Source organism: Pithys albifrons, chromosome 26 (genome assembly GCF_047495875.1).
Source record: "Pithys albifrons albifrons isolate INPA30051 chromosome 26, PitAlb_v1, whole genome shotgun sequence".
Taxonomy (NCBI): domain Eukaryota; kingdom Metazoa; phylum Chordata; class Aves; order Passeriformes; family Thamnophilidae; genus Pithys; species Pithys albifrons.
In genome coordinates, this window is record NC_092483.1 from 655,430 (window position 1) to 681,794 (window position 26,365).

General features: G+C 44.6%; 1 protein-coding gene across 8 annotated transcripts in view; it reads left to right on the forward strand.

The window, feature by feature from the left end:
- The window catches only part of LOC139683021 (zinc finger protein 131-like), a 54,074-nt gene that overhangs the window by 103 nt on the left and 27,606 nt on the right, over positions 1-26,365 (forward strand). For 6 of the 8 annotated variants that reach the window (XM_071577724.1, XM_071577726.1, XM_071577731.1 and 3 more), the window contains exons 2-4: positions 3,669-3,807; positions 19,285-19,386; positions 21,730-21,874. In XM_071577724.1, the coding sequence (XP_071433825.1) occupies positions 3,684-3,807; positions 19,285-19,386; positions 21,730-21,874 (371 nt within the window). In that variant the 5' untranslated portion in view covers positions 3,669-3,683. Of the gene's footprint in view, positions 1-395; positions 989-3,668; positions 3,808-19,284; positions 19,387-21,729; positions 21,875-26,365 lie in introns of those variants that run through there. The other 2 variants (XM_071577728.1, XM_071577732.1) reach the window with 2 other exon arrangements.

Here is a 26,365-nt window from a genome sequence, read left to right on the forward strand (position 1 = left end):
AGCAGAACTGCCTCCAGGGCGCAATCCGGCCGGGAATTGAAAAAGAAATCTATTTAATGCGCGCTTTGATGACGTAATAACGACTAATGAGGTGGCGGTGTTGCTAAACGTATGGTTCGGGCCGACACCGGTCGGGTCCCCTTCGCGGGGGTGCTCTCGTGGGATACTCGCACCTGCCGGCGGTTCCCCACACCCCTCTCGGACCGCCCGCGCCCGGCAGGCACTCGGCACTGGCTAGGCCTTCCGTCTTCTGCCGCTCCTGGGACTCGGCGGGTGCTCATTTGCTTCTCCGCCTGGGGTGGGCTGTGCCGCTGCCCTACGATTGGCGGGGTTCGCGTTGATTACTGTCAGCGCCCGCCAGCGGGACTGTGGCTGACTACGGGATGCGCGAGCTGGAGCTCCAAGGTGGCGCGCGGGGCTATGAGGGGCTTTGACGGAGTTGGGCCTCTGCCTCGCTTTCGAGAGCTCCACGGAGACTCGAGTCGGTGGGAACTACAAGGGGTTTTTGCGGCAGGTCGCAGTTCCGCCTCGCAGCCGCTATGGACAACGGGAGGTCTCTCGTGCCCCTTGACACCCAGCTTCTGCCCTGCCCTACTCGTCATGAGTGCCTGGGTCGCTTCAGAGAAAGCGAGGCCTTGTATGCGATTGAGAGGGAACTGAGGGGCTGGCTCACGTCCTTGCTCTGTGGCTGTTATTTTTGAAGAAAAATACATAGAAAATTGCACAAGTAGTTCTCATATCTGTGTTGTCTTGAAGCAACTGCTGCTGTTACTCACCAAACACCCCTCGTTCTCCTTTCCTGACGTGGCTACAATGAGATGGCAGTGGTTTAGCCAGTGCTCAGTCTGCTATTCTGTGTTGCCTGCTCTGCCTGCCTGCGTTTGTGTATGATCCATGCAGACAAAGAAAACAAATATCTTGTGCCTGAAATAAGAGGAGTTCCTGTTGAAGTCCAGGAGTGTGGAAATAATAAGATGGCTTCTTTGAGGTAGATTTATAAGAACAGATTTGCTAATTCCATGCACATTGTGTGGGATGTATCTAGTGTCAAAAGTTAATAAGGTTACATCAGTAGTCAACTGGGGTGCTGAAAAATCCAGATAAATAACTGCTTTAATCCAGTTTTCATATATGGGCCTGTCAACTTCGATCGCTTCTGTCTGTCTTCCTTGGCTTCTTGTTTTTTCTGTGAGGACTGTGCATTTCCCTTTTTGCTCCAAAGTAGTTATGCTTTCATTGAGCATGTGGTGTTCTCTTGGGCTTTCTTCTGCAATATCAGAGAGTTTAAAATGAGAAGACTCAATGGATGCTGCAACTGTATTTAGATGTGTGATAAATTCACACTTTTTTACTAGATTTGTGTTAATTCACGACAATAAATTACCTATCATAAGTTGTTGGGATTTTATTTGTGATTTTTGATGTTCTGAGAGACTGAAACTTTTAAAAATTTCTTAGATTGGAGGGACTTGCTCTGTTATTTGGGGAGGTGTAAGATCTCCCTACAAACATGTAATTTGGAAGTAAATTCTGGATAGGTGGAAATAATGAGATTTGAAGTTGAAATTTTGTTTGGTTTAACTTTTAGGAATTACATTTTTAACTGCAAGTCATATATCCTTGTACAGTGTGTCAAAATGGGCAAGAAAAATTAAATAGTGAAGTAAAATGGCTAACAACTTTCCACATGAGACTATGGAATGATGGATGGAAGAAAGATGCTGATCATCTGTCTTAGACCTATCATTTCTGATGAGGTGAAGGCAGCAGCATTCTCTTCCTTCAACCTCACTTTCTCCCTTGCCCTTATGAGATCCTGATATGTATTTCAGCATCTGCCTGGCAAAGTAGTGATAGCAGATAGAACTAGACTTCCATAAGTAGTTGCTTCTGCTCTTCTTTTTTCCATCTCTTGGCAAAATGATTTCTTCATGGGACAGTTTTTCTGAGATGCAAGGCAGAGTGTGTTTTTTGCTAAAAATAGGAATTCCACAGTTTCCTTTACATGATGTGTTAGTCATAAACCAATAACTTTGCTTTTATCATAACCAGGTAATTATTCTTCCATATGTGTTTGTTGGAAGCAAGGTAGAATTTATACAGCTGCACAGGGGAGTTAGCAAGCATGGTGGCATAAGCTCAGGACTTTCCAGTTCCAATCACATACAGAAGATCTGCATAAGTTAGGGAGCATCTGCTATCTAGTTTCTTCCAGCACTAAAGAAAACTGCTTCTTTGCCACACCAGAATTTTCCATTTCTATATTCAATGTTCGGCTTGATACTAGCTGCTCTCTTGACTTTTTTCCTTTTGTCCATACTAGGTATAACAGTAAAGGAATTTGAGACGTACCCTTCACTATAAGACTCATTTAAGCCTAATGACCATCTTCTCTCAGAAACCATATGTTCTTTAAAGTGAGTTAGACTACGAAAGCAAAGTTTCTGCATTAATGTGACTTTGAAATGTCTTTGCTTTGTCTGTGGTACTCTCGATGGGAGAGCCATGTGAATGTGGAAGTTGAAGATGAGTGCTGCTGCACAGATCCGAAGTCATTTTGCCCAGAGTTAATTTGTGATTCTTTTGCATCAGCAGGCACAGACTTCTGCTAAACCTTTTCAGGTCTGAGGATCTTTGCAACTCCCACCCCCAGCTATGTTTGTTGTATAAGTAAAGGAGGAATAGCCATGAGATTACAAGCATAAATGTCTCTTTTTAAAAGGTTTACAAAGAATATTTCACCTTGTAGGAGGAGAAGTGTAAGAAGGCTGGGTGAATAAGCTCTTTGCTCTTGGGTGTGACAGCACGTTAAATCTCTGGCAACTCCTGTGTACCCAAAAGCTGAAAAGTGCTGTTTTATTGCATCCTTATTTAAAGGAAGTAAAAAGGCAGTTAGATGCCACCCTGACACCCAATCTTGTCAGATCTCAGAGGGTAAGCAGGGTCAGGCCCAGTTAGTAGTTGGATGGGAGACCTCCTGGAAATACCGTGTGCTGTAGGTTCTAGTCCTGAGGACTTCAGTGTCACCATCCAAGCTCGTTCGGCCATGGCAGATGAACCTTAGGAGTTAAAGGGTGGGGCCAGTTTTGCACACGCTGTGCCTCACCTAAAAAATCCACTGCGCAGGCTCAAAGGACACACTCACGTGGGTAGAGCCCTTCCCAAAAATCTTTGTTCATGGACCCTAGCCATGGTGATGATTTAAAGGAAGTAAACATCTTGTGTTTACTAGGAAAAAAAAGGTAACAAGTATGAAAATTTTCAGAACCATTCTTTCACTAAGGGGATTGGTAGAATAGCAAAAAGTAGCTTTATAAAGATTCTGACATTATGCTGCCAAAATGTGAAATAGCAGTGGAGATGTTACATCCCTGCAGTATTTGCTTTGAGGGAGTAGCTCCCTGCAGAATCTGTAGAATAAAGAAATGCACTTACCCACTTTGACTGTTTTCTCATGTGTATAAAATAAAGCCATACTTCATTAACCCTAATGTTTCCTACCTCTCAGCTAAAATCAGCTAAACCTGTTACCAAGGCAGTTTGGTGTTTCTATTGGTTTTGTAGTCCCTGAAAAGTGCTAGTTAGTTCATGTTTGTATACTAACCTGACTGTGCATAGTACTTTCTAAGTGGCACAGTATTCTTACTGTCTTATCACATCTTTTGCAGACTAATCCTTTTGCCATGGAAGCCGAAGAAATGATGGAATGTATCCAGGAATTCCCTGAACACTATAAAGTTATTTTGGCTAGGCTAAATGAACAACGTGAACAGGACCAGTTTACAGATATCACTCTGATTGTCGATGGTATGTATATGCCTGAGAACCAGTTGGTATCTAGAGAATTCTGAAAGTTATGCTGAGAAGCTGTTGGATTTGTCACATATCAGCTGTCAAACTGGCCTGCTAACAAATTCTTGGCTCTGTATTGGTGTGTAAATTGTTTGCAGAGTTTCATTTATTAATCTTAGGCTGAACAGTCTCCAGCAGTGATTAATAATTTTTCTTCTGCTTTTCATTGAATCCCCGAATGGTTTAGGTTGGAAGGGACCTTAAAGCTCATTCCACCCCTTGCCATTGCAGGGACAGCTTCCACTAGACCAGGTTGCTCCAAGCCCCATCCAACCTGGCCTTGAACACTTCCAAGGATGGGGCAACCACAGGTTCTCTGGGCAACCTGTGTATGGGCCTCACCACCCTCCCAGGGAAGAATTTTTTCCTAATATCTAATCTAAATCTCCCCTCTTTGCGTTCAAAATTGTTCCCCCTTGTCCTGTCACTCTCTGTCCATGTAACAAATCACTCTCTTTTTTTATAGGCCCACTTTAGGCACTGGAAGGTGCTCTAAAGTCTCCCCAGAGCCTTTTCTTCTCCAGGCTAACCAGCCCCAGCTCTCTCTCAGCCTGTCTTCATAAGAGAGGTGCTTCAGCCCTCTGATCATCTTTATGGCCTACTCTGGACCTGCTATAAGAGGTCCACATCTTTCCTGTGCTGAGGACTCCAGACCTGGATGCAGTGCTCCAGGTGGGGTTTCATGAGAGCAAAGTAGAGGTGGAGAGCGGGGAGCCCTTTCCAAACAAGGGGCTAAATATTTTCAGATAGAAGCCCACTTTGAAACAGCTGTGCTATATTTAATGTGTTGTCTAAGGATTTCCAAAACATTGTAAAAATATCTTTCCCTAACTTGAAGTGATTGTTTGCATGCAGAGAACTTGTACAAATATTGGTTGATTATTGTTATGGTTTGAGTTGGCAAAATGCCAACTGCCTAATACAGAGTCAAAGGGGCCCCTCCCAGGGAAAAGGAGTGAAGGAAAAAAACCACCAAAAATGAAGCTTTGAAATGGCAAGGATTTTATATTTACACAGAAAAGAAGAAAATTTAAAGCAGAATATGATATAACACATATTGAAAAGGAATAACAACACCTCCACCGAGTCGCCCAGTTAATAACCCAGATTCTAACCACCCAAATCCCAGAAAACCTCCCAAAAACTCTTCCTGAGAAACCTTCCAGCAAGAGAGAGAGAAATTAACAACAAAATGTTCACCTCCCTAGATAAACACCAGCATGGACAGCCTAATCTCAGGAGTCAGGGCAGCAGGATCCTCTCAGGTCAGGAGCAGGGACCAAAAGAGACAGAAACTCCTCCTCCCTCTGTTATTATACCCCTTGACACTTCTTGATGATGTCAGATGATATGAAATACCTCCTTGGCTGCTTAAGTCAGGTGATGCCTGTCCGCTCCAATCTATGTCACATCCTTTGAGGCCTGCTAAAGACTGAGGCCTAAATGGGACCTATACTGAAACTAAAGCCCAAACTACCTCAACCTCCACCCTTTATTTCATATCATATGATGTTAAAAGCCCATATCCCATATCATTTTATTTCCCACGCTTAAACAGTCCTTGTTCTTTTTCGGAGCTGTCTTCCACCCCTCCGTGTTGTAGGCAATAGTCCATTAGGATGGGGTAGAAACGTTGGGCTGGAAAAGCAGTTCATCACTGGACACCAACACTGGTTCAGCTCAGGTCTTCTTCACTTGATGGTTCATGTCCTGCAACACACAACTCAGAAAGCAAGTTAATTTTTCCCCAAGGTTAAATCTCCTTGAGGCACACACTGGGTTGTCCCATCTTCTCTCATTACTCACCAAGTGCATCCTGGTCCCTGAGCAAAAACAATCCCATGGATGGGTTTGCTTTTGTTTGAGGTAGGATTAACCCAGACTGCTTTACCCAGCATACCTCTCAAGCGGATGACAGGAGCCCTGTCTCCATCCACAATGTGAAGGGACTCTGACTGGGCAGGACCAGTTTGGTTAACAGAACCCCTAGTGTTGACTAACCACGTAGCCTTCGCTAGATGCTTATCCCAATTCTTGAAAGTCCCCCCACCCAATGCTTTCAGAGTGGTTTTCAATAGTCCATTACACTGCTCAACCTTTCCAGTAGCTGCTGCATGGTATGGGATATGGTACACCTATTCAATGCCATGCTCTTTTGCCCAGGTGGTAATCAGACTATTCTTAAAATGAGTCCCATTGTCTGACTCAATTTGCTCTGGAGTACCATGTTGCCACAATACTTGCTTTTCAAGACCCAGAATGGTGTTTTGGGCAGTGGCATAAAGGCACCGGGTATGTCTCCAACCAACCTGTAGTTGCCTCCACCATAGTAAGCACATAGTGCTTACCTTGGCAAGTCTGTGGCAGTGTGATATAATCAACTTGCCAAGCCTCACCATATCTATACTTGTCCCACCGCCCACCATACCACATGGGCTTCACTCTCTTGGCTTGTTAAATGGCGGTACATGTCTCACAGTCGTGGATAACCTGGGAAATAGTGTCCATGGTTAAATCCACCCCTCAGTCTCATGCCCACCTGTTGCAGCCCCTGATTTTGGTGGGTCTGAATGACCACCTTACAAGTTTCATTTTCACCTTAAAAGGACATGTTTCCAGCCTCAACCAATTGGAGTCAGACCACCGCACCTGAGGCGGGGTCACTTGAAGTCATATATACCTGTGTTTTTGAATAAACTTGGGATTTGCTTGAACATCATATTGGTGTGTGCGATCTCACTAGAGCGTGGTCTGCAACACCCACCTATAGGTGGCATCTCTGCCTTGATGGCCTGAGGTGTCATGGACCCATTGAGCCAGGAACAATTCTCCCTTGTGTTGCCAGTCCAGATCTACCTGTGACACTTTAACTTGGGCACCTCGGTCTGCCTGTTTGTTGTTGTAATGTTCCTCATTAGCTCGATTTTTGTGCACATGGGATCCACATGGTGAATTTTCACAGTCAAGTTCTCTGTTCGGTTGGCGATGTCTTGCCATATATCAGCAGTCCAGATGGGTTTCCCTCCATGTCTCCAATTGGTCTTCCTCCATCGGTTCAGCCATCCCCAGAGGGCATTTGCTATCATCCACGAGTCAGTGTAGAGGTAAAGCCTTGGCCACTTCTCTTGTTCAGCAATGTCCAGGGCCAATTGAACGGCTTTGAGCTCTGCAAATTGACTTGATTCACCCTCCCCCTTAATAGCCTCTGCTACTTGTCGAGTGGGACTCCAAACAGCTGCTTTCCACCTTCGGGTTTTCCCTACAATGCGACAAGAACCATCAGTGAAAAGGGCGTAACGTGTTTTTTCTTCAGGCAACTGGTTGTATGGTGGGGCTTCCTCGGCTGAGTTCACCTGTTCTCCCTCCTCCTCATCTGCCAGACTGAAATTCTCACCTTAAGCCCAATTTGTTATGATCTCATGGATTCCAGGGTGACTTGGTTTTCCAATTCGAGCACACTGTGTAATCAGAGCAATCCACTTGCTCCATGTGGTATCAGTGGCATGATGTGTGGAGGGCACCTTCCTTTTAAACATCCAGTTCAACACTGGTAGTTGAGGTGCTAGGAGAAGCTGTGCTTCTGTGCCAATTACCTCTGAGGCTGCTTGTATCCCTTCATAAGCTGCTAGGATCTCTTTCTCTGTAGGGGTGTAGTTGGCTTCACATTCTCTGTAGCTGCGACTCCAGAATCCAAGTGGTCGGCCCCAGGCTTCACCAGGCACCTTTTGCCAGAGGCACCAGGAAGGACCATTGTTTCCAGCAGCAGAATAAAGTACATTTTTCACGTCTGGTCCCGTCCTGACTGGTCCAAGGGCCACAGCATGTGCAATTTGTTGCTTAATCTGTTTAAAAGCTTGCTGCTGTTTAGGGCCCCATTGGAACTTGTTCTTCTTGCAAGTCACTAGGTAAAGTGGGCTTAGAATTTGGCTGTATCCTGGGATATGCATCCTCCAGAAACCTATGGCCCCCAGGAAAGCTTGTGTTTCCTTCTTGTTAGTTGGTGAAGCCATTGCTACAATCTTGTTGATGACTTCTGTTGGGATCTTTTGTCATCCATCTTGCCACTTCACCCCCAGCAACGGGATCTCTTTGGCTGGTCCCTTGACCTTGCTCTTTCTGATGGCAAGACCAGCTCTAAGGAGAATTTGAATTTCTCCTTTTTCAAAAACTTCCTCTGCTGTGCCCCCCCATACAGTAATATCATCAATGTATTGCAGGTGTTCTGGGGTCTCACCCTTCTCTAGTGTAGCCTGAATTAGTCCATGGCAAATGGTGGAACTATGCTTCCACCCCTGGGGCATTCGGTTCCAGGTGTACTGCACGCCCCTCTGTTGCAGACCAGGCACTAGTGAGACCGCACACACCAATATGATGTCCAAGCAAGATCCAAGGTTTATTGAAAAATACAGGTATATATCACCTTAAGTGACCTCGCGCCAGATACGAAGGTCTGACTCCAATAGGCTGAGGCTGGAAACATGTACTTTTAAGGTGAAAACGAAACTTGTGGGGTGGTCCTTCAGACCCACCAAAATCAGGGGCGGCAACATCTCCCCCTTTTGTTTCAAAGAACAAAGCAAAAAATGCAAAGAACATAATACACATAACACTGCAATTCCAAATCTTAGCTACTTATCCAATGGGGAAATTGTTACCATCAGGATACTACCCATACTTATGCATATTGCAACTTGAACTGAAAGGCTGAAAAATTGAAAATTGAGAAAAACATTTTGAAGATCTTAGATTTTGCTAATTCAAGACTTTAACAAGGTATTTTGTGGGTTACACATCCCTACCTCCCCCTCTCTTTTCAAAATAGACCTTTGGAAGGAGGTACAGTTATCTTTGTAAACTAACACAAATCGATACATGACTAAAACATGTATGTTTGGAATTTGAAAATTTACAACTAGAGCAAAACAAGGAACTTTTCTCTCACATGTGAGGTTATGGTCCTTTTTGTGCAGTCGTCACCACACAAACCACTGTAAACAAAACTACAAATTTTATTAAATTTTGTGCAAAGTGTTCAAGAGTGCGGAGTGACTTCACTTAGCAAAGAAGCAAGTTCAGTCCAGCTGAGCTAAATCTCCTTATGCTATAGTTCAAGGTCAACTCTCAAAACTTCTGTGTGGCCACTACAGAGGTTTGAGAATGAAGCTTTGATTTTCAGTCACTTTATACACTCTTGGTAAAGCAGTAAACAAGTGTGAATTCACAGAGAAAATTCACAAAGGCTAAACATAACCACTTACACTCTGCAGAAAATGTTCAGCAGCTGAGGGGACAGGTGTCTTTACCCTTACAGCCTGCTGGGCAACTTGGCAGTGCAATAAGCTCAAAACTGCACTTTAACTGAAAATTAACAGAATTTCAAACTTTCAGCTTTTAGGATTTGTTTGTAACTTGGAGATACAGGCTAAACAACATGCTCTTGAACTGGACTGTTCTTGTTTGATTGGACAGTTAATGACTAGTTCTGCAAATAAGAGCAATCAAACAAATCATAATAGCAACCAGAATTAATATTCCTTGTATTAGCACTGCTTCTTGCCAACTGATTAGGCTCAGGGAATGAACCCATTTCTTTAAAGGAGAAATGTTAACTGTTAGCTTGTCAGAATTATTTTTCACTGCTTGTATTTTATCATGGGCTTCTTTGGAGTGTTTGCTTAATTCTGTGGAACATATCCCTTTAAACTCATCACATTGATAACCATGAATCATCAGCAAAAATCTTAGGGCTTCTCTATTTTGTAATACTGCTTGTTCTATCTTATTAGCATCTGTTGAGAAATCATTAAGCATTTTGGCAATGATGTTTAGTTGTTCCTGCACCCAGTAGTTAAGCATTCGTACTAAACGTAATGCTCTGTCTACACCAACTGGGGAAAACACTGATGCTATCAAATTTCCTGTATCACTCCAATGTTCTATGGTGTTTTCCTCAGCTTGAGGACTAGACCACTTAACATGCTCTTGTATTGGTTGTGTAAATTTGGTCAGCTTGCCTAAATAACAAGGTCCACTTTTTACTTGGGCAGGTATTCCAGGCCATGCTCTATTACCACAAATTAAGAAATATCCAGGAGGCAATGCTCTTCTCTGGTTGCCTTTGGTGTGAACCACTCTTGGTTTTGGGTAACTTGTATTTTGTGAACCAACAACATTCCAACACCAACTGCTATTGGTGTAACTCTTATTATGAGGAGTGACATTTGTGCTTCTCACAGGAAAATATTGCTGTGACCAGTGTTTGTTTGACCATTCTCATACACTAGAATGCACAGGGTGAAATTCAACACATGACTCATTTCCAGGGAGAGCTCCTACTAACCTTAGCTCTTGCGGATCTCTCTCTAAGGAAGTATTCAATTGCCATATGATATCTGCTATGGTTTCTCCAGTACTAGGATAGGAAGCTTTTGCTTCTTCAATACCAAAAGGAATGAAATCTTTGATATTATGATAAGGTATTCCTATAAGGCACACTTTGTTTGGTTCTCCTGCTTTAACTATGTTATCTGAGCAGAAATTTTCCAGATTTGCCTGTTGAGAAAGCATTATCCATACATTTTGATTAGTAACAGCAACACGACAAGTTACAAATGCAAGAGATACACTTAGATACTCTCTGGATTTAACTGCCCTTTGTATCATGGTGGCTAGATGCTTTTCATCTGGCTTGACAATAGCTGTGAAAGCTTCTGAAATGTTTTTTTGAGTTACCAGAGGCTTCCCTGTTCTAGGACGGTTAGAAAAAGCAGCTAGGGCAGCATTCTTGGATCTTTCAAATCCCTTTTTTACTACATCACGATTCCCGGCTCCCCCCATCATGTCCCAAACAGAGACTTCTTTTTCTTTCGGTGCCGTGCTTTTAAACGGCTGTCATGTTGCTTTCCATTCCGGGATGCAGCCGGTGGGTGTGGCTGTCGGTGATGGAGGCTTCAGGTACCAGGTTGCCGGCGCAGGGGAAGTCCCTACCGGCACGGGGGGTTCCGGTGCCGGTGTCGGCGGCTGCGGGCAGCGCGCGGCTATTGGGGAGGGGGTCCCCGCCAGCGCTGCAGAGCTTGTGTCCTGCGCGCCCGGCGCTGTGGGAACTCGTTCCCGGGACGCATGCGCTGTGGATGGCACACAGTGGATGGGATGCACAGGGGGAGCTCCGCTGGCTCCGCTATACTGGGGGGGAGCCTCTCCCCTCTCCATGACGCAGTCGATGGGCGTATCCATCCATGCAGGAGGTGGTGGGGGTGGCCCGGGAACTGATCCGCCCCAGGGGCGGGCTAATTCCTCCCGTCGGGCTGACATGGGACCGACCTCGGTCCCTGCGGGCTGCAGGGGACCCGCGCCTCGCGCATGCGCCTCTATTGGCAGGCAGTAGGGAGGGGGGTTGGGCGGTCCTGGCGCCTCGTGGTAAGCGCGCGCAAACTCTGTTTGATTTCGTGGGCTTTTCAATCACATGGTCTCTTTGTTTTCGTGGCCACGCGGTTATGGCGGACGGCTGTAGCCCTGTTGGAATGTCTCTCGTGGCAGTCTCCTGCCGTAATGGAACGACTCTGGCGTACCCGCGGGGTGGTGGGGAGCACGGTAGAGGAACGGCTCCAGCCCCGAGGTACCCACAGGGCATTGCCGGCGGTGGCGGCGGCGGCACCGAAGGTGGATGGACAGGGGTAAAGCTTTTCCACGGGGCTTGTTCCCTTTCCCCCATATCTCTTTCGGCTGAGGGCACCCCCCATCACGTTTTCTCGGACTCAGGATATAAATAAAAGTCACTCATGGTTTGGAATGGCTGGATGTTTTCTGTGGCGTGTCTCGTGGAGTTCCAGGGTTGCTGCTGAGGTCCGTCCGCTTCTCTTGTCGCGGTGGCCGGCCCAGGCAGGTAAAAGGTGGGCTCTGGGCTCATTTGCTGTGCATAGGCTGCTTATTGGTAGTTATAAGGCGGTGCAAAGACGACTTCTTGGTACTGTTGAATATCTGTACTTTGTTCGGAGACGAACGGCGTGGAAAAGCTTTGATTCCATGGTTTTTCCGGAGCGGGGGCGGGCGGCTCCGCATGTAATGGCACAGCGCTGGCTCCGCAGTTCAGCTCCGGGCTCCCCGCTTGCGGATAGGGCGGTGGTGATGCCGAAGGGAACGGCAGTGGGGGTCTGACCGGTGGCACGGGCGGCAGCGGTGTGGCAGAGGGGTGCTGCGGCGGGGGTCCCGCAGGTGGCAGCGCCCATGGCGGTGCAGAAGGGTGCTCAGGGGAGAAACCGCTCTGCAGAAGGGAACTTTTTTCCCTTTTCTCAGGTAGTTCGAGGTTTTTACGGGCTCGCTCCACCTCTAACAGCATTTTCTTTATAGCTATATATGACGGAATAAGTGGCAAAAGGTCTTTGGGGGCAGTTTGCGCTAAATTCCACAAATCTACCCCAATATTGTCCCATAATTCTATGGAAAACGTGGAGCTGGCATCGGTTAAATTCCCCTGACTAAGGCACCAGTCCAAAAATTTTTGTAATGCTTGTTTTTCAATGTTTGTTTTTGTAACACGAGCTAGTTTTTCAAATTTATCAAGCAATAAGTTTGTCTTAGTCGATTTGGAATTCCCCATGTTTCTTTAACTCACCAGTTTGAAGGTCGTGGTTCTTTCAGTCCACGTTCTTCCAGCAGTTCTCAAGGCCACTATGAAAAAACTCCTGAGTTTACAGGAGACAGAAGCTCTCGGAGGCTTCTCCAGAAAACACCCAAAAAATTGGGGCACAGCAGCTCTCGGGGGCCACTCCTTAAGGTTCTAGGCAGGTCTGCAGGTGGCTTTCATGTCCTCAAACACGTTGGGGTCCGCCAAATGTTGCAGACCAGGCACTAGTGAGACCGCACACACCAGTATGATGTCCAAGCAAGAGCCAAGGTTTATTGAAAAATACAGGTATATATCACCTTAAGTGACCCCGCCCCAGGTACGAAAGTCTGACTCCAATAGGCTGAGGCTGGAAACATGTACTTTTAAGGTGAAAACGAAACTTGTGGGGTGGTCCTTCAGACCCACCAAAATCAGGGGAGGCAACACCCCTGCATGTAAAAGCAAACTGTGGCCTGCACTCTGCTGCCAGGGGAATGGAGAAGAACGCATTTCCAACATCAGTAGTGGCATACCACTTCGCTGCCTTGGACTCCAGCTCATACTGGAGCTCCAGCATGTCTGGCACTCAGTGGTGGGGTAACTTCATTCAAACCCCGATAGTCCACAGTAAATCTCCATTCTCCATGAGACTTCATGTCGCAGGTTTGGCCTAGCTGTTGCCAACCCTGGACTGGCCCCCCTTCTCCCCCCCAGAACCTTCCCAGCAAAGGAAAGAAAAAAAACTGAAAAGAAACGCACTCTAAAGAAACTGAACTGAATAAAAAGAATAAATTATATTTACTAACATTTACAAACCACACTGTATACACAACACATAGGATCCCACCTCCCAGGGGAGAGGGGAAGGGAGAAAAGGGGATTGATTAGCTGGGAAATAGGGAAGACACCAACCCAACCCAAAGAAACCGAATGAATCAAAAGAAACACAATTAAAAACCTCAAGGAAGGGGAACAAGAATGAAACAATCTCACCCAGGACAGGAGAAACACCAGGCACCGGAGGGACCAGGCTTCAACCACCTCCCTCCAGCTCCTCAGCCAAGGAAGGGAAGGAAGAACAACCACTCCCCCACTGCTACGTGGAAGACACGTGTGGAATACTTGTAACTTCCTTAGATACAATGGTTACTGAGGAAGCCATGGGTCAAACCATTACACTTACGTACAGGCCAGATGGGGCTATTGAAGGGTGAGTGGGTTTTTCTGACCACCACTTGGCTCTCCAACTCTCGGATCAACATATGGATGGGAACCACAGAGTCTCTGTTCGGTATTGCCGTCGATGCACAGTTCGGGTGGCAATTGGCACTTGTTGGCCTTTGACTTGCAACAATCCCACAACAGAGGGATCTTCTGAAAGGCCAGGCAGGGCAGATAATTGTTTAAGTCTCTCTGTAGCCACTGCGGCCACACCAAAAGCCCATCGATAGCCCTTTGGATCTTTGTTGTATCCTCTTTTGAGGTAGTCCATGCCAAGAATGCAAGGGGCCTCTGGGCCAGTCACAATGGGAGGCTTTTCCCATTTGTCTCCTGTTAAACTCACTTCGGCCTCTACCACTGATAATTCTTGGCTTCCTCCTGTTACTTCAGAGATCCAGATGGGCTCTGTGCTTTTATGCCTCGATGGCATCAATGTACATTGTGCACCTGTATCTACCAAAGCTCGATATTTTTGTGGGTCAGATGTGCCAGGCCACCGAATCCACACAGTCCAAAAGACTCGGTTGTCCCTTTCCTCGTCCTGGCCGGAGGCAGGGCCCCTCTATTGCTGTTCCCGGTCAGAGTATTCACTATCTGACTTCAGCGATGTTCTGCCAGAGGCTCCTCCATCAGAGTTGAGGGAGTTGGTTCTTGTGCGTCTCGGAGACCGATGTTTCTTTTCTGGGGTCTTTGCCTCAACTATGTGGACAGCTTTTTTACCAGCTAACTTTTGTATTAATTTTTGTAACTGGGCTCCAAGCTTAGAGGTGGGTTTACTGTCCCACTTCTTCATGTCTTCTCCCAGTTCACGTAGACTAGACCACACCCAATTACATTCACTACATGATTTACTCTTAGGGCTTTCCTTTTTCCTGTGTGCAGTATGAGGTGACTGCGAACAAGACCAAGATCGAGACCGTGGCCTTTCCTCAGTTTTGTCTTTGTCAGAGTCCTCATAGGACACCTTTCTCTCAGTGACTTGTCAGTCACGAGACTTAGAGCTGTCCCTAGAGTCTGAAAGATTGGCCCGTAGAGCATCATGACCCTCTCCTATTGTCCATAACCAACCGCACATATCGCCCACCGTTCGGGGTACATGGTCACTATTTTGAGAAAGAACTGTTAATGTGCAACTGACCAATGATGGAGGACATCCTTGCATTATTTTTTTCCACATGGGCACTGTGCAAGGGACATGCTCTGGATAAGTGGTAACAAGTCCTTCGAGCGGTTCACCATAAAGAAGTTCTAACAGTGCCAATTCCTGTAGGTATTGGCTGGCTTCATCCGTAGTTGTCCACTTTCTTGGGGAACTCTTTAAAGACTCCCTATATGAGTATGCTCCAGTCACACCTCCAAAAAGTCGTATGAACAAATTGCAATTGCCCTGTGCCTTTGCAATCTCCTTTTCGATTTTATCATCTCTGGCAATAGTGCCCAGGTGTTGTGCTTCTTGACCATTCAACACGTAAGCCTCAGCTCCTCCATCTCGGCATTGGAGCAGCTAGGTAAGAACTCGTTCACCAGGCACTCGTTCCGTATGTCCCGAAGTTCTGCTGGGGTCAGTGATCTGGATATTATGGTCTCCTGTCTAATTTCCCCTGGCTGTTCCTGTTTTCCTGGTAATTGTTTGGCCCCCTCTGTTGAAGTTCCTGCACCTGTGTCATCTGTCAAAAAACTTGTACTTGTCCCCTCACCAGTTCCTACTGTTGCTCCTTCTCCTACTGTTGCTCCTTCTGACTTCCTTATCCATGACTTCTTTTTCACTACAGAAGCAATAACAGCTTTATGTTGATTGGTCTGGGTACCCATCTTAGAGTGTCTTTAGTGTTCTCCATAATCTGAGCCCCTGCGGCCTCCCCCGTAACCTTTTGGCAGTGCTCTATTGCAGATTGGTAGGCATAGGCCAAACCCCAATAGAAGGCAAGCAGCTGGTGGTTTGGGTCAGAATAAGCAAGGCATCCTTCCTTCAAGCAATGTGCCAGCTTGTTAGGGTCGAGCACCTCCTCTGGGGTAAATTGCCAGGTAACAGGAGGTGCCAAACGCCCTATTAACATGCCCAGGTTAGTCCATGTTCCCTGCCACCCAGGTAGTGGCTTCTTCAAGGGACTTCCCAATAAGGTTCTTTTTAAAACCTGTTTTGAAGCTTGTTTTGTCTTGTGCCAAGACAACCAGCATAACACCACCTTTTTCAAACTTATCAATTTTTCTATGATTTTCACTAATCCCACGATCGCCATCGAAAATATCAAATAAGAGCTCCCAAAAAACTGTGTATGTTCCTGCTATAAAACCTTCTATGTCAATATTAGGCAGATATTGGAGAAAAAAAGCAAAGCCAAAGTCAAATGAAGATGAAGTTTCATTAGTAGGCAGGGTAGCTCTTACCAACAGAAATAGTATAAGCACTAACACAGGCAAACTGACAGTTATAACTAAAAAACGTATTAACAAAAGACCTATTACCATTTTGTTTCCCATTTTGTTTTGCTTTCAATGTTCAACTTGTTCTGAAAACACGAGATAATCTTGACCATAGTTTACCAAATAATCCCCGGGAACACAGCCAAGCTCCTGAGAAATTTCCCAATGTCCTTGGTCAGATCTGAGTCCGGTACCAAAGTTATGTTATGGTTTGAGCTGGCAAAATGCCAACTACCTAATACAAAGTGAAAGCCGCCCCCCCCCCCCCCCCCCCCAGGGAAAAGGAGTGAAGGAAAAAAAACCCAGAAATGAAGCTTTGAAATGGTGAGGTTTTTATATTTACACAGAAAAGAAGAAAACTTAAAGCAGAACATGATATTACAGATACTGAAAAAAAATAACAACACCTCCACCAAGTCTCCCAGTTAATAACCCAGATTCCAACTACCCAAATCCCAGAAAACCTCCCAAAAACTCTTCCCGAGAAACCTTCCAGCAAGAGAGAGAGAAATTAACAACAAAATGTTCACCTCCCTAGATAAACACCAGCATGGACAGCCTAATCTCAGGAGTCAGGGCAGCAGGATCCTCTCAGGTCAGGAGCAGGGACCAAAAGAGACAGAAACTCCTCCTCCCTCTGTTATTATACCCCTTGACACTTCTTGATGATGTCAGATGATATGAAATACCTCCTTGGCTGCTTAAGTCAGGTGATGCCTGTCCGCTCCAATCTATGTCACATCCTTTGAGGCCTGCTAAAGACTGAGGCCTAAATGGGACCTATACTGAAACTAAAGCCAAAACTACCACAATTATTAAAAAAAAAAGGAAAAATATCTTGAAATAAGATTGCCTTCTTTCTTCTCTGGTATCTGCCTGCTATTTTAATATATAGTTAAAATAGGGTAGAAAAACTCACTATGTGTGCTGGTTTAAAGGGAAACCAGCAGGAGAAACGAACCCAACACAAAACAGACTATGAGTCAGTGTCACAAGTTAATACAAATATTACAATACATGCAATGGCACAAAGATAAATTGCTTTTAACCCACAAAACCCAGAAGTATAACCTAGCACCCTGGGGCACAAACACAATGGGGTTTTTTAGGCCCTGTGCTGAAACCCATGTGGTTCCCCATGTCCAAAGTGAAAGGAGGTGAAAAAACCTGTTGGTGCAGATGATGGTTGCAGTCTGGTCAAAAATGGTGGTTGCAGTCCTTTCAAGGTTCTGCTTCTCCTCTGGATCCGGCAAATCATTCCCCAAGTCCCAAAACCCCCAAGATTATATCCCCTCAGGTCCAGGTGGGACCGCCTGGTACCTTCCCCAGGGTGGGGAATTACACAGTGGGTGATCTGACTCTGTAAGTCATAGGGTATTTTAGAATCATTGATCGCCCATTAGCAGACATGACCCTTCAGGCTAGGTGTGAAGGTGGTAACGACTTCCTGGAGGGGAGTTATCACAGTTCTTATTACTGTTGCCGTAGAAGTCTGTAAAAAAGACTCCGAGCCAAGTTTTGTAGGAGATAAGATAATGGGCAGGCACTTTAATGAGCAACCCCGCTCATCCAGGAATACATCGACGTGCGCGCAAGCAAGCTCTAAGTTCTATAGCTTTTATAATATAACCTATCCAATCACTACTGTCCACATGTCCAGTTCCACCTCTGTCCCCTCCCAGTTCCCACCCCCGTTGAATTGGGGCTGGGGTCGTTGGGACCCTCTGTCTTCATCCACCTCCTCTTCTTCAGCACACAAAGGTCTCTTGGACGCTCTCCAGGGCTTCGGGTCACACTGCTCCATGTTTATGTTCTCTTCTGATATGCTTTAATCAAGTACCTTGAGAGAGAGACTAAATAGCTGGCAGATCTCAGCTGCCTGTTCTGGAGCAGGGCTAGAGATAGAAGGACTTTGTGCTACAAGCTGCTAAATATTAATTCACTAAAATCTACAGCATTGCATCTACTGTGTCTCTAAAATCTACAAAATATGAAAATTGAAAAGTTAAAAAAACTCTTTCGGCATCATTACACAGGCTTCTTTAACACCCAGCTTACAGCCTGAGAGGTGGGGTGTGCTCTGGGCAGCTGCTGGAAATGGTCCATTGTTAACAGTTCATGAGAAATGACATAGGGGGTTTAGAATACATAGCTTTCGTCATACCCACACAGTGATAAACTGGTCCCGGCTTGCTGAACTAGGACATTATGCATTCTAAAGACATAAATATAAGTGTAAAAGGAAGATGGAGATATAAATACTTATTTCATTAGAAAAGGTGGTGTCTGATAGATCACCTAAGATTGCTTTGTATTCCAAACATGTCTTACAATGGATGAGCACTTCAGGGAAGATAGGCATTGTCCACTAGGAGAGACCTAGCTAAAGGAGTACCACCTGATCCTTAAAAGGATAGCAAGAACTCATTTGAAAGAAAGGGGTCCTACAAAGCCTGGATTAGAAAAAAGTAAGCAAATGAATAATAAAATTACTCTTTGGAATCTCTGTAGTTTCACTGACAACGCTTGCACAAAACTTGTCCTGAATGTTTGTTCCTGCTCTAGTATTACCAAATCTACATGATGAGCTCAAAACTTTCTTGTTCAGCTGTGGGGTTCTAATCCATGTTGCTTCTCTTACCTCTGTCCCATGGAGCCTTCTGAGTGTTCATGCCCACATCAGGGAGAAGGCAACACAGTGATGAGGAAATACACAGTCTGGAAAACAGGAAGAACACAGCAGAACTACTTTGTTCTGCAGGGATCTTTATGGTGGCAGAGGTGATGATTAAATATATCCATATGTAAGAGGAGCAAAAACCAAGGAGAGCTTGGATAAAACCTGAGAGCTGAGCCCAAGACATACAGAGAAAAAGTTAAACAGGAATTTCCCACAACTTAAATATCTGAAAAGAGAAAGACTTGAGTGAGTCCTTCAGCTGATTGAATTGCAGAGCTTCAACAAGGTCAGTGATGTCAGCAAGGATCTGCATAAGATGAGACAGGCTAGCTGCAGTGGTATCCCATGTTACAAGGAGATATACTAAGTGACTATGTTCTGCTGGAATAGATTTGTAGACTGGGTGATTCTGCAGCTGTTCTCTTCTCTGCATCTGTACTTATTCTGTGCTATGAGTAAGGAAGGTGTTATCCTAAACCCAATTTTTTGTCTGTCTTTGTAGGTCACCATTTCAAAGCTCATAAGGCTGTACTTGCTGCCTGTAGCCAGTTCTTCTACAAATTCTTCCAAGATTTCACTCAGGAGCCCTTGGTGGAGATTGAAGGTAGTCTGATTAATGAAAATAAAAACCTTCAGAGTTGTGTGCCCAAGCTCAAAAGGAATGTAGCATCCCTGGTATGGGCTTCAATGCATGCTTGATCATATCAATTAGCTCTCTAAATATAATCTCTTGAGTTGTTGTGAGGTAGTGTTGTGGTTTAACCCTGGCTGGCAACTAAGCACCACAGAGCCAGGCTTGCTCTTTTCCCACCAGTGGAATGGGGGGGGGGGGGGAAATCAGAAAGGTAAAAGTGAGAAAATAACTTGTGGGTTGAGATAAAACTAGTTTCATAATTTAAAAAAATAATAATTTTGTAAAATTATAAGTAAAATAGAAAAGAGAGAGGAAAAAACCTAAGACAAGTAATGCCAATGAAAACAGTTGCTTGCCACCAACTGACTGATGCCCAGCCAGTTCCCTAGCAGTGGCTCCTCCACCTGCCTGCCCCCCAGCTTTACTTGTTGAACATGATGTCATATGGTGTGGAATATCCCTTGGGTCAGTAGGGGTCACCTGTCCTGGTTGTGTCCCCTCTCAACCTCCCATGTACCCCCAGCCCCCTCACTGGCAGGGCCGTATGAGAAGCAGAAAAAGTGTTGACTGTGTAAGCCCTGCTCATCAGTAACTGAACCATCAGTGTGTTATCAACACTGCTTCAGCATAGGAAGGATGTCAACCTGTTGGAGCAAGTCTAGAGGAGGACACCAAGTTCATTAGAGGAATGGTGCACCTCACCTACAAGGAAAAGCTAAGAGAATTGGGTTTATTCAGCCTGAAAAAGAGAAGGCTTTGGGGTGACCTAATTGCAGCCTTCCTGAAGGGAGCCTACAAGAAAGATGGAGAGAGACTATTTACAAGGGCCTGGAGTGACAGGACAAGGGGGAATTGGCTTCAAACTGACAGTAGGTTTAGATTAGATATTAGGAAGAAATTCTTTACTGTAAGGTTGGTGAGGCTCTGGCACAGTGTTACAACCCACGCTGCCAAGCAGGAGTAATTTTTTTTTTATTATATCCCTAGATGATCAGTGTTTGCAGATATAAATCACACACATATATATATATTTGAATAATATGGTTGCAAAGGAAAACAGGTATATTGCCATTTTCGTTGTAATATAGCCACCCAAGAAAATGTGTAAGGGAAAAAGAAAGAAAGATAAAACAATAAGAGTTGAAAGAAAAAGAAGAATAAAAGTTATAGTCACCACTCAAAGGTCTCCAGCGAACTTCGTTGCTGTTGTTGCTGGTATCTTGGTCTGTTGGGGAGTGGTGGGAGAGAGAAGCCCATGAAACACAGAATTCAGTGGGTTTATACCCTCAGAAACCCTCCTGGTGCCACCCTGTATATGTGGAGGGCTGCTTTTGTAGAGTCTGGAAGTGCTGTTTTTTGCAAAGTCATTTAGGCTGGGAGAGGGGGTGCTTCAAAGGCACGCCTACTAAGAGGTCTTCTGTGGGATAGTGATGGGTGTGTGTGTGTACAGGGCCCCTTTGACATGGCCTGGCCCATAGGAGATAAATATCACACACCCAGAGAGTGCCACTGGTCTCCATTAGATAGGCATCACACACCCAAGACACTGCCCCTGGGGCTTCCTGCCCTCAGCCTTATCTTCAGTCCCTTGGCACAGCTTGCTCTAGCAGCAATGTTTTAAGGCAATTAAAGTGCAGTTCCTCACACACAGTTTGCCCAGAGAAGTTGTGGATTCCTCGTCCCTGGAAATGTCCAAGGCCAGGTTGGACGGGGCTTGGAGCAACCTGGGCTAGTGAAAGGTGTCTCTGCCCATGGCAGGGAGTTGGAAGTAGATGATCCTTTCCAACCCAAACCATTCTATTGTTCTGTAATTCAGCACAAATCCAAAACATAGCCCCATGCTAGCTACTATGAAGAAATTTAACTCTGTCGCAACCAAAACCAGTACAGTAGCTATTGCCACTGGAAAAGACTTCCTCTGAAGAAAAATTTAAAAGATACCTTGGCTGGGGTGCAAGAAAAGGATAGATGTGGAGCAATACCTGCCTGGTAGTGAAGAAGCAATTTCCTGGAGCAATTCAGCTTCAGGTAACTTGCTGCTCAGAGGTCTCTTGAGAGAGGTAATATTTTTATGTTTAAATTTGTACTTTTTATTAATTTATACAAGTAGCTTTTTGTCCATCTTATTATTCTTCTTTTTATCTTCGTCATGGAATGACTCTGTAGTTCCAGATTCATGTGTTTCTTTTTATTCCAATGTGAGCCTTGCAGGGGTGGTGTCTTCATGAAACTGGCTGTTTGAGTACTATGAGCAGACAAGTGTGCAAGACTGAGGAATTGCTAAAAGAGGCTGGTTTTCTTCCTTGTAAACAGGTGTAAGTAACATGGCATTTCGTCACCTAATTGAGTTCACCTATACAGCAAAACTAATGGTCCAAGGCGAGGAAGAAGCAAATGATGTTTGGAAAGCAGCTGAGTATCTACAGATGTTAGAAGCGATCAAAGCACTTGAAATCAGGTAAACACATAAGTCTCTTTTTCTTCCCAATACTGACATGTATAGTCTTAAGAATCCTCTTAAGAGAGATGACTTCCAATATTTTGCAGTGCTCTTCTTTATTCTGGAACCTCCTAAACTCATGTGGTATTGTATACTCTTGTACTATAAGATATGGGTCAGAATTATACAGGCTAAAAAAATTAATATCACATTCTTTGGGCTGGAACTTGATGACAAGTGACATGGCTGTAAATGTTGCAGACATTGTAGGGCTGTGACTTTGTGATAACTAATACCAGGCCTCTGTACTGACTGCCAACACCTGACTGACAGCTGGCTGTACAGTGATGATGTCTCTCAGGTAATTAGACCACATTTGAGGGGAAGATAGCCACTCATTTTCAAAAATGATAACCAATAGTAAAACTTCCAGCATGTAAGTGCTGTGGATAATCATGAGTGTGTGACTTGAAAGCATTGGCCCACTCAGCTCTGTCTGTCTTTGAGATGGGATGCTATTTATGACATCTTGGAGAAAGAGGTTTGTGTGTTTATGGTGCAAGGAAAAGAGGAACAGAGCTAGGGGCTGTGTTTAAGGCCAGATAAATTAAACTAAAATACTCCTTCCACATCCCAGTGACTTTTTTCTTATTACAACTGTTAGCTGTGTGTTTTCCTGAAGTACAAGATGTTATAATAATCATTGTGTGAAGTCACAGTTGTAGTGTTTTCTAAGAAGCCGTAACTTCTGCAGGGAATTGCATGCACTCCAGAGCTTAAGAGGTGAATAGCATAGGAAGAACTTGAATCATATCTGAGTAGTCAGTCCAAAGAACTCCTTCCTTTGAAGATTTTTTTTTCCCCAAGTACAGAATTTCACAAGTTTATTAGATATACCTATGTCATTAGGCTAACTGGCTTTCCTTCTTGAATAGGTGCTTTGCATTGTTGCCTTCAGATCTCGTACCCCTGTGAACAGAGACGATGGAGACAAGTTAATGCAGTAAGATAGACAGGTCATTTCTTATTAGAAGCTTCCAAGGTTCAAACCCAAGGGGTCTGACCCCTAGGTCAGAAAGTTCACAATTTTTATACCCCTTATTAACATCCAATCAGTACTCTTATTTTCGTTGAGAGCCCACCCAAAAGGCCTGTCAATCTGCCCCCTTCTTCATGGAGGGGAGGGGGGGGCAGTTAGGCTGCCTTCTGTTGTTTGTCTTCTGTTATCTTGCAGGTGGCTTCTCAAAAAACATCATGGCCTTGGCTGAACCTGAGAATAGCTCCCAAACTTGTGAGACGGGCACTTAATATGTGCACTTAAAATCAGAGCAACTTAGCAGAGCCTATATCATTCTAAAACCTTCTAAAATTACCTTAAATTCTTAGGCATCATTTCCCCCCATTAGAGACTTGACAAATCTTTTATTTTGTCCAGTCTCTACTATTTAACTTACTTCATTCTACATCACTAACAAATACGTACTAATCTCATCACACACACTACTACATAACATTACTGATTACATGATTTCTGTAACTTAAAACTTATCTTTTGTCTAGTCTTCGCAGCTCGTTTTGGGCCCAACACCATAGAGGTGCATAGCAACACCAACCTTGAGTGGTACAGTGGGATATCAAACTCATACTGATCATGACTAGAACTAAAATAAACAGCCATTTTAGCCAGGTCCAGTTTGGCAACCATGAAGTAAGTGCATTTAAGATGTTCTCAAGATCCCAGGATTTATCAACAAGAGTCACCTGGTGTATAATTTGAGTTTGTTTCGAGATTTCATTTAGATCTGTATTGACTCTCCCACTCTGGTCTATGTAAGAACAGCAGCTGGTATTAATGACTTTGCACACACCTCCTTGTGAGGCCAGTAAGAAATCGAGGGCCATTCGGTTTTGTAAAACCACATGAGACAAACTACTGACTTCTTGTATGGCCTTAATTGCATCTATGGTTCTATTTTCAATAGACTCCACAACAGCTGAAATGTTAATGATTGCCTTCTCTAACTCAAATACCCCAAAAGCAGGAATAAGAACCCTGATTATGCTGTGGAAAGTTGTGGAGCCCACAAGAGGATTGACAGATCTTCTTACCCTCTTTACCTGGGCTCTCATTCCTTTATTTTGTTTACCAATTTGATCGGATATTGTTATATGTGGGATTACAGCTCCAGGAGCACAAGCACGATCTTTGTCAAAAGGTAGAATTTTCCATGCTTGGTCACCACATAACCAATACCATCCCTCACCCTTTGGTGGGATCATTTTCTAGGGTGTTTTTACTATTTTTGCAACAAATGTTGATGGTACCCTTATTTTCGTTTGTGCATCATGGCAATACAGAGGGAGGATGGCTTTCTCGGTGGCATTAATAACCACACAGGGTAGAGCATAATGGTCAGGAGTCAAACTAGTCAGGGGTATTGGTAAGTTTGTCTCAGGGATGTGTGCCCATTTTCCAGCTGCCAAAAAATTCGAGTGGTACATGGGTCTGCGGCCTCTACTAAGGCTTGTCTCATTCATTAAGACGCCAACTAAAGGCTTTCTTGACTCTGGAATAATGGATCCAAGGTCCTTTGTCAGCTACTTTGACTGCAGTGAGGGTGGTCAACAGGACTTGTTATGGTCCTCTCCACTTAGCTGTAAGGGGGTCACCGTCCCACCATCGGATATAGACCCAATCTCCGGGTTGGAACAGATGTGCCGGGGTATCCAATCCCAAGGGTCTGGACAACACGACAAATCTCTGGAGTTTCTGCAAAGTAGAACTCAAAGACATTAAGTATTCCTGCAAATCTACTTTTCCCCTCATATGTATTTCTCCTGGAATGTGTGGAATTTGGTATGGTCTGCCATACAATATTTCATAGGGACTTAGGTTGTCCCTCCGTCTAGGTATACAGATTCTCAATAGAGCTAATGGCAAGGCCTGAACCCATGTCATAGATGTCTCTTGACAGATTTTATGTATTTGGGTCTTAAGAGTACAATTCATACATTCTACTTTACCACTTCCCTGAGGTCTATATGCTGTACGCAAGTCCCATTCAATCCCCAAGATTCAACTGACTTCCCCCACTACTGTTGCAACAAAATGCTGTCCCCTATCTGAGGACATTCTCAATGTAACTCCAAACCTTGGAATTATATGATTGAGCAGAACTTTTACCACCTCCTTTGCTGTATTGGTGTGACAGGGGTAAGCTTCAGGCCATCCGCTGAACGTATCAACCAAGACCAGTATATACCGGTACCCTTCTTTACATGGTAACTCAGCAAAATTTATCTGCCAATAATCTCCTGGAAGGTTCCCAACTTTCGTTACTCCTAGCACTACCCTTTTCGTTGTATCAGGATTGTTTCGACGACAGATTGCGCATTTTTGTACTATCGATTGCACAATTTCAATCATTTTTACTCCTATCACTATTTTCTTTATGAGTTTTACAAGATTTTCAATCTCTAAATGGGTAGTCTCATGTTCTTTCAGAGCTACTTCACGAAGAACTTGAGGTGGAACTACAACCTGTCCTGTAGGTGTAACAGCCCACCTACTTTCTTTGATTTCAGCTTTAAGGGAATCAGTTAACTGATGATCTTTTCTACTATAATTTGGGGTAAACTCTGATAAGTCAACTCCCTTTTGTGGTATTACTGCTAAGATACCTTTCTCTTCAACCCCTTTTGCCGTACGATCAGCAAAATGATTTCCCAATTCTGCAGTTGTTTTCCCTTTCTGATGGGCTTTGCAATGCATAATAGCCACCTCTGTGGGTTTCCAAATGCTCTGCAGGAGTGCAAGAATTTGTTCAGCATGTTTGATTCCACTCCCCCTGGCTGTTAACAGCCCTCTCTCCTTCCAGACAGCTGCATGGGCGTGCACGACGCTGAATACATACTTGGAATCTGTCTAGATATCCACTTTTTGACCTTCACTCAATTCTAGAGCCCTTGTTAATGCGATCAGTTCAGCTTTCTGCTATGACACATTTGAAGGGAGGGCCTTCACCTCAATTACTTTGTCCGCAGTAGTCACTGCATACCCTGTCATTTTTTTACCATCTCGAATGAAACTGCTTCCGTCGGTATACAGTTCCTAATCTGGATTTTCTATGGGTTAGTCCTTTAGGCCTGGTCTGCTGGAGAATGTCTCCTCGATGGTCTGCATGCAGTTGTGCTCGAGAGCACTATCAGTTGCAGATGTTGAGGACAAAAACATAGCAGGGTTGACTATAGATGTTGTTTTCAGAACAATGTCATCCTGCTCTATCAATATAGCTTGATATTTAAGCATTTTACTGGGGGACAACCAATGACCCCCCGTTTGTTCAAGGACCGTTATGACTGCATGGGGTACATACACAACTATTGCGGACGGGTCCAAAGGAGACCACACACACCAATATGGTGTTCAGGCAAATCCCAACTTTATTCAAATTAGACAACATTTATAACCTTAGGTAACCCCGCCCCGGGCACAACACATCTGACTCC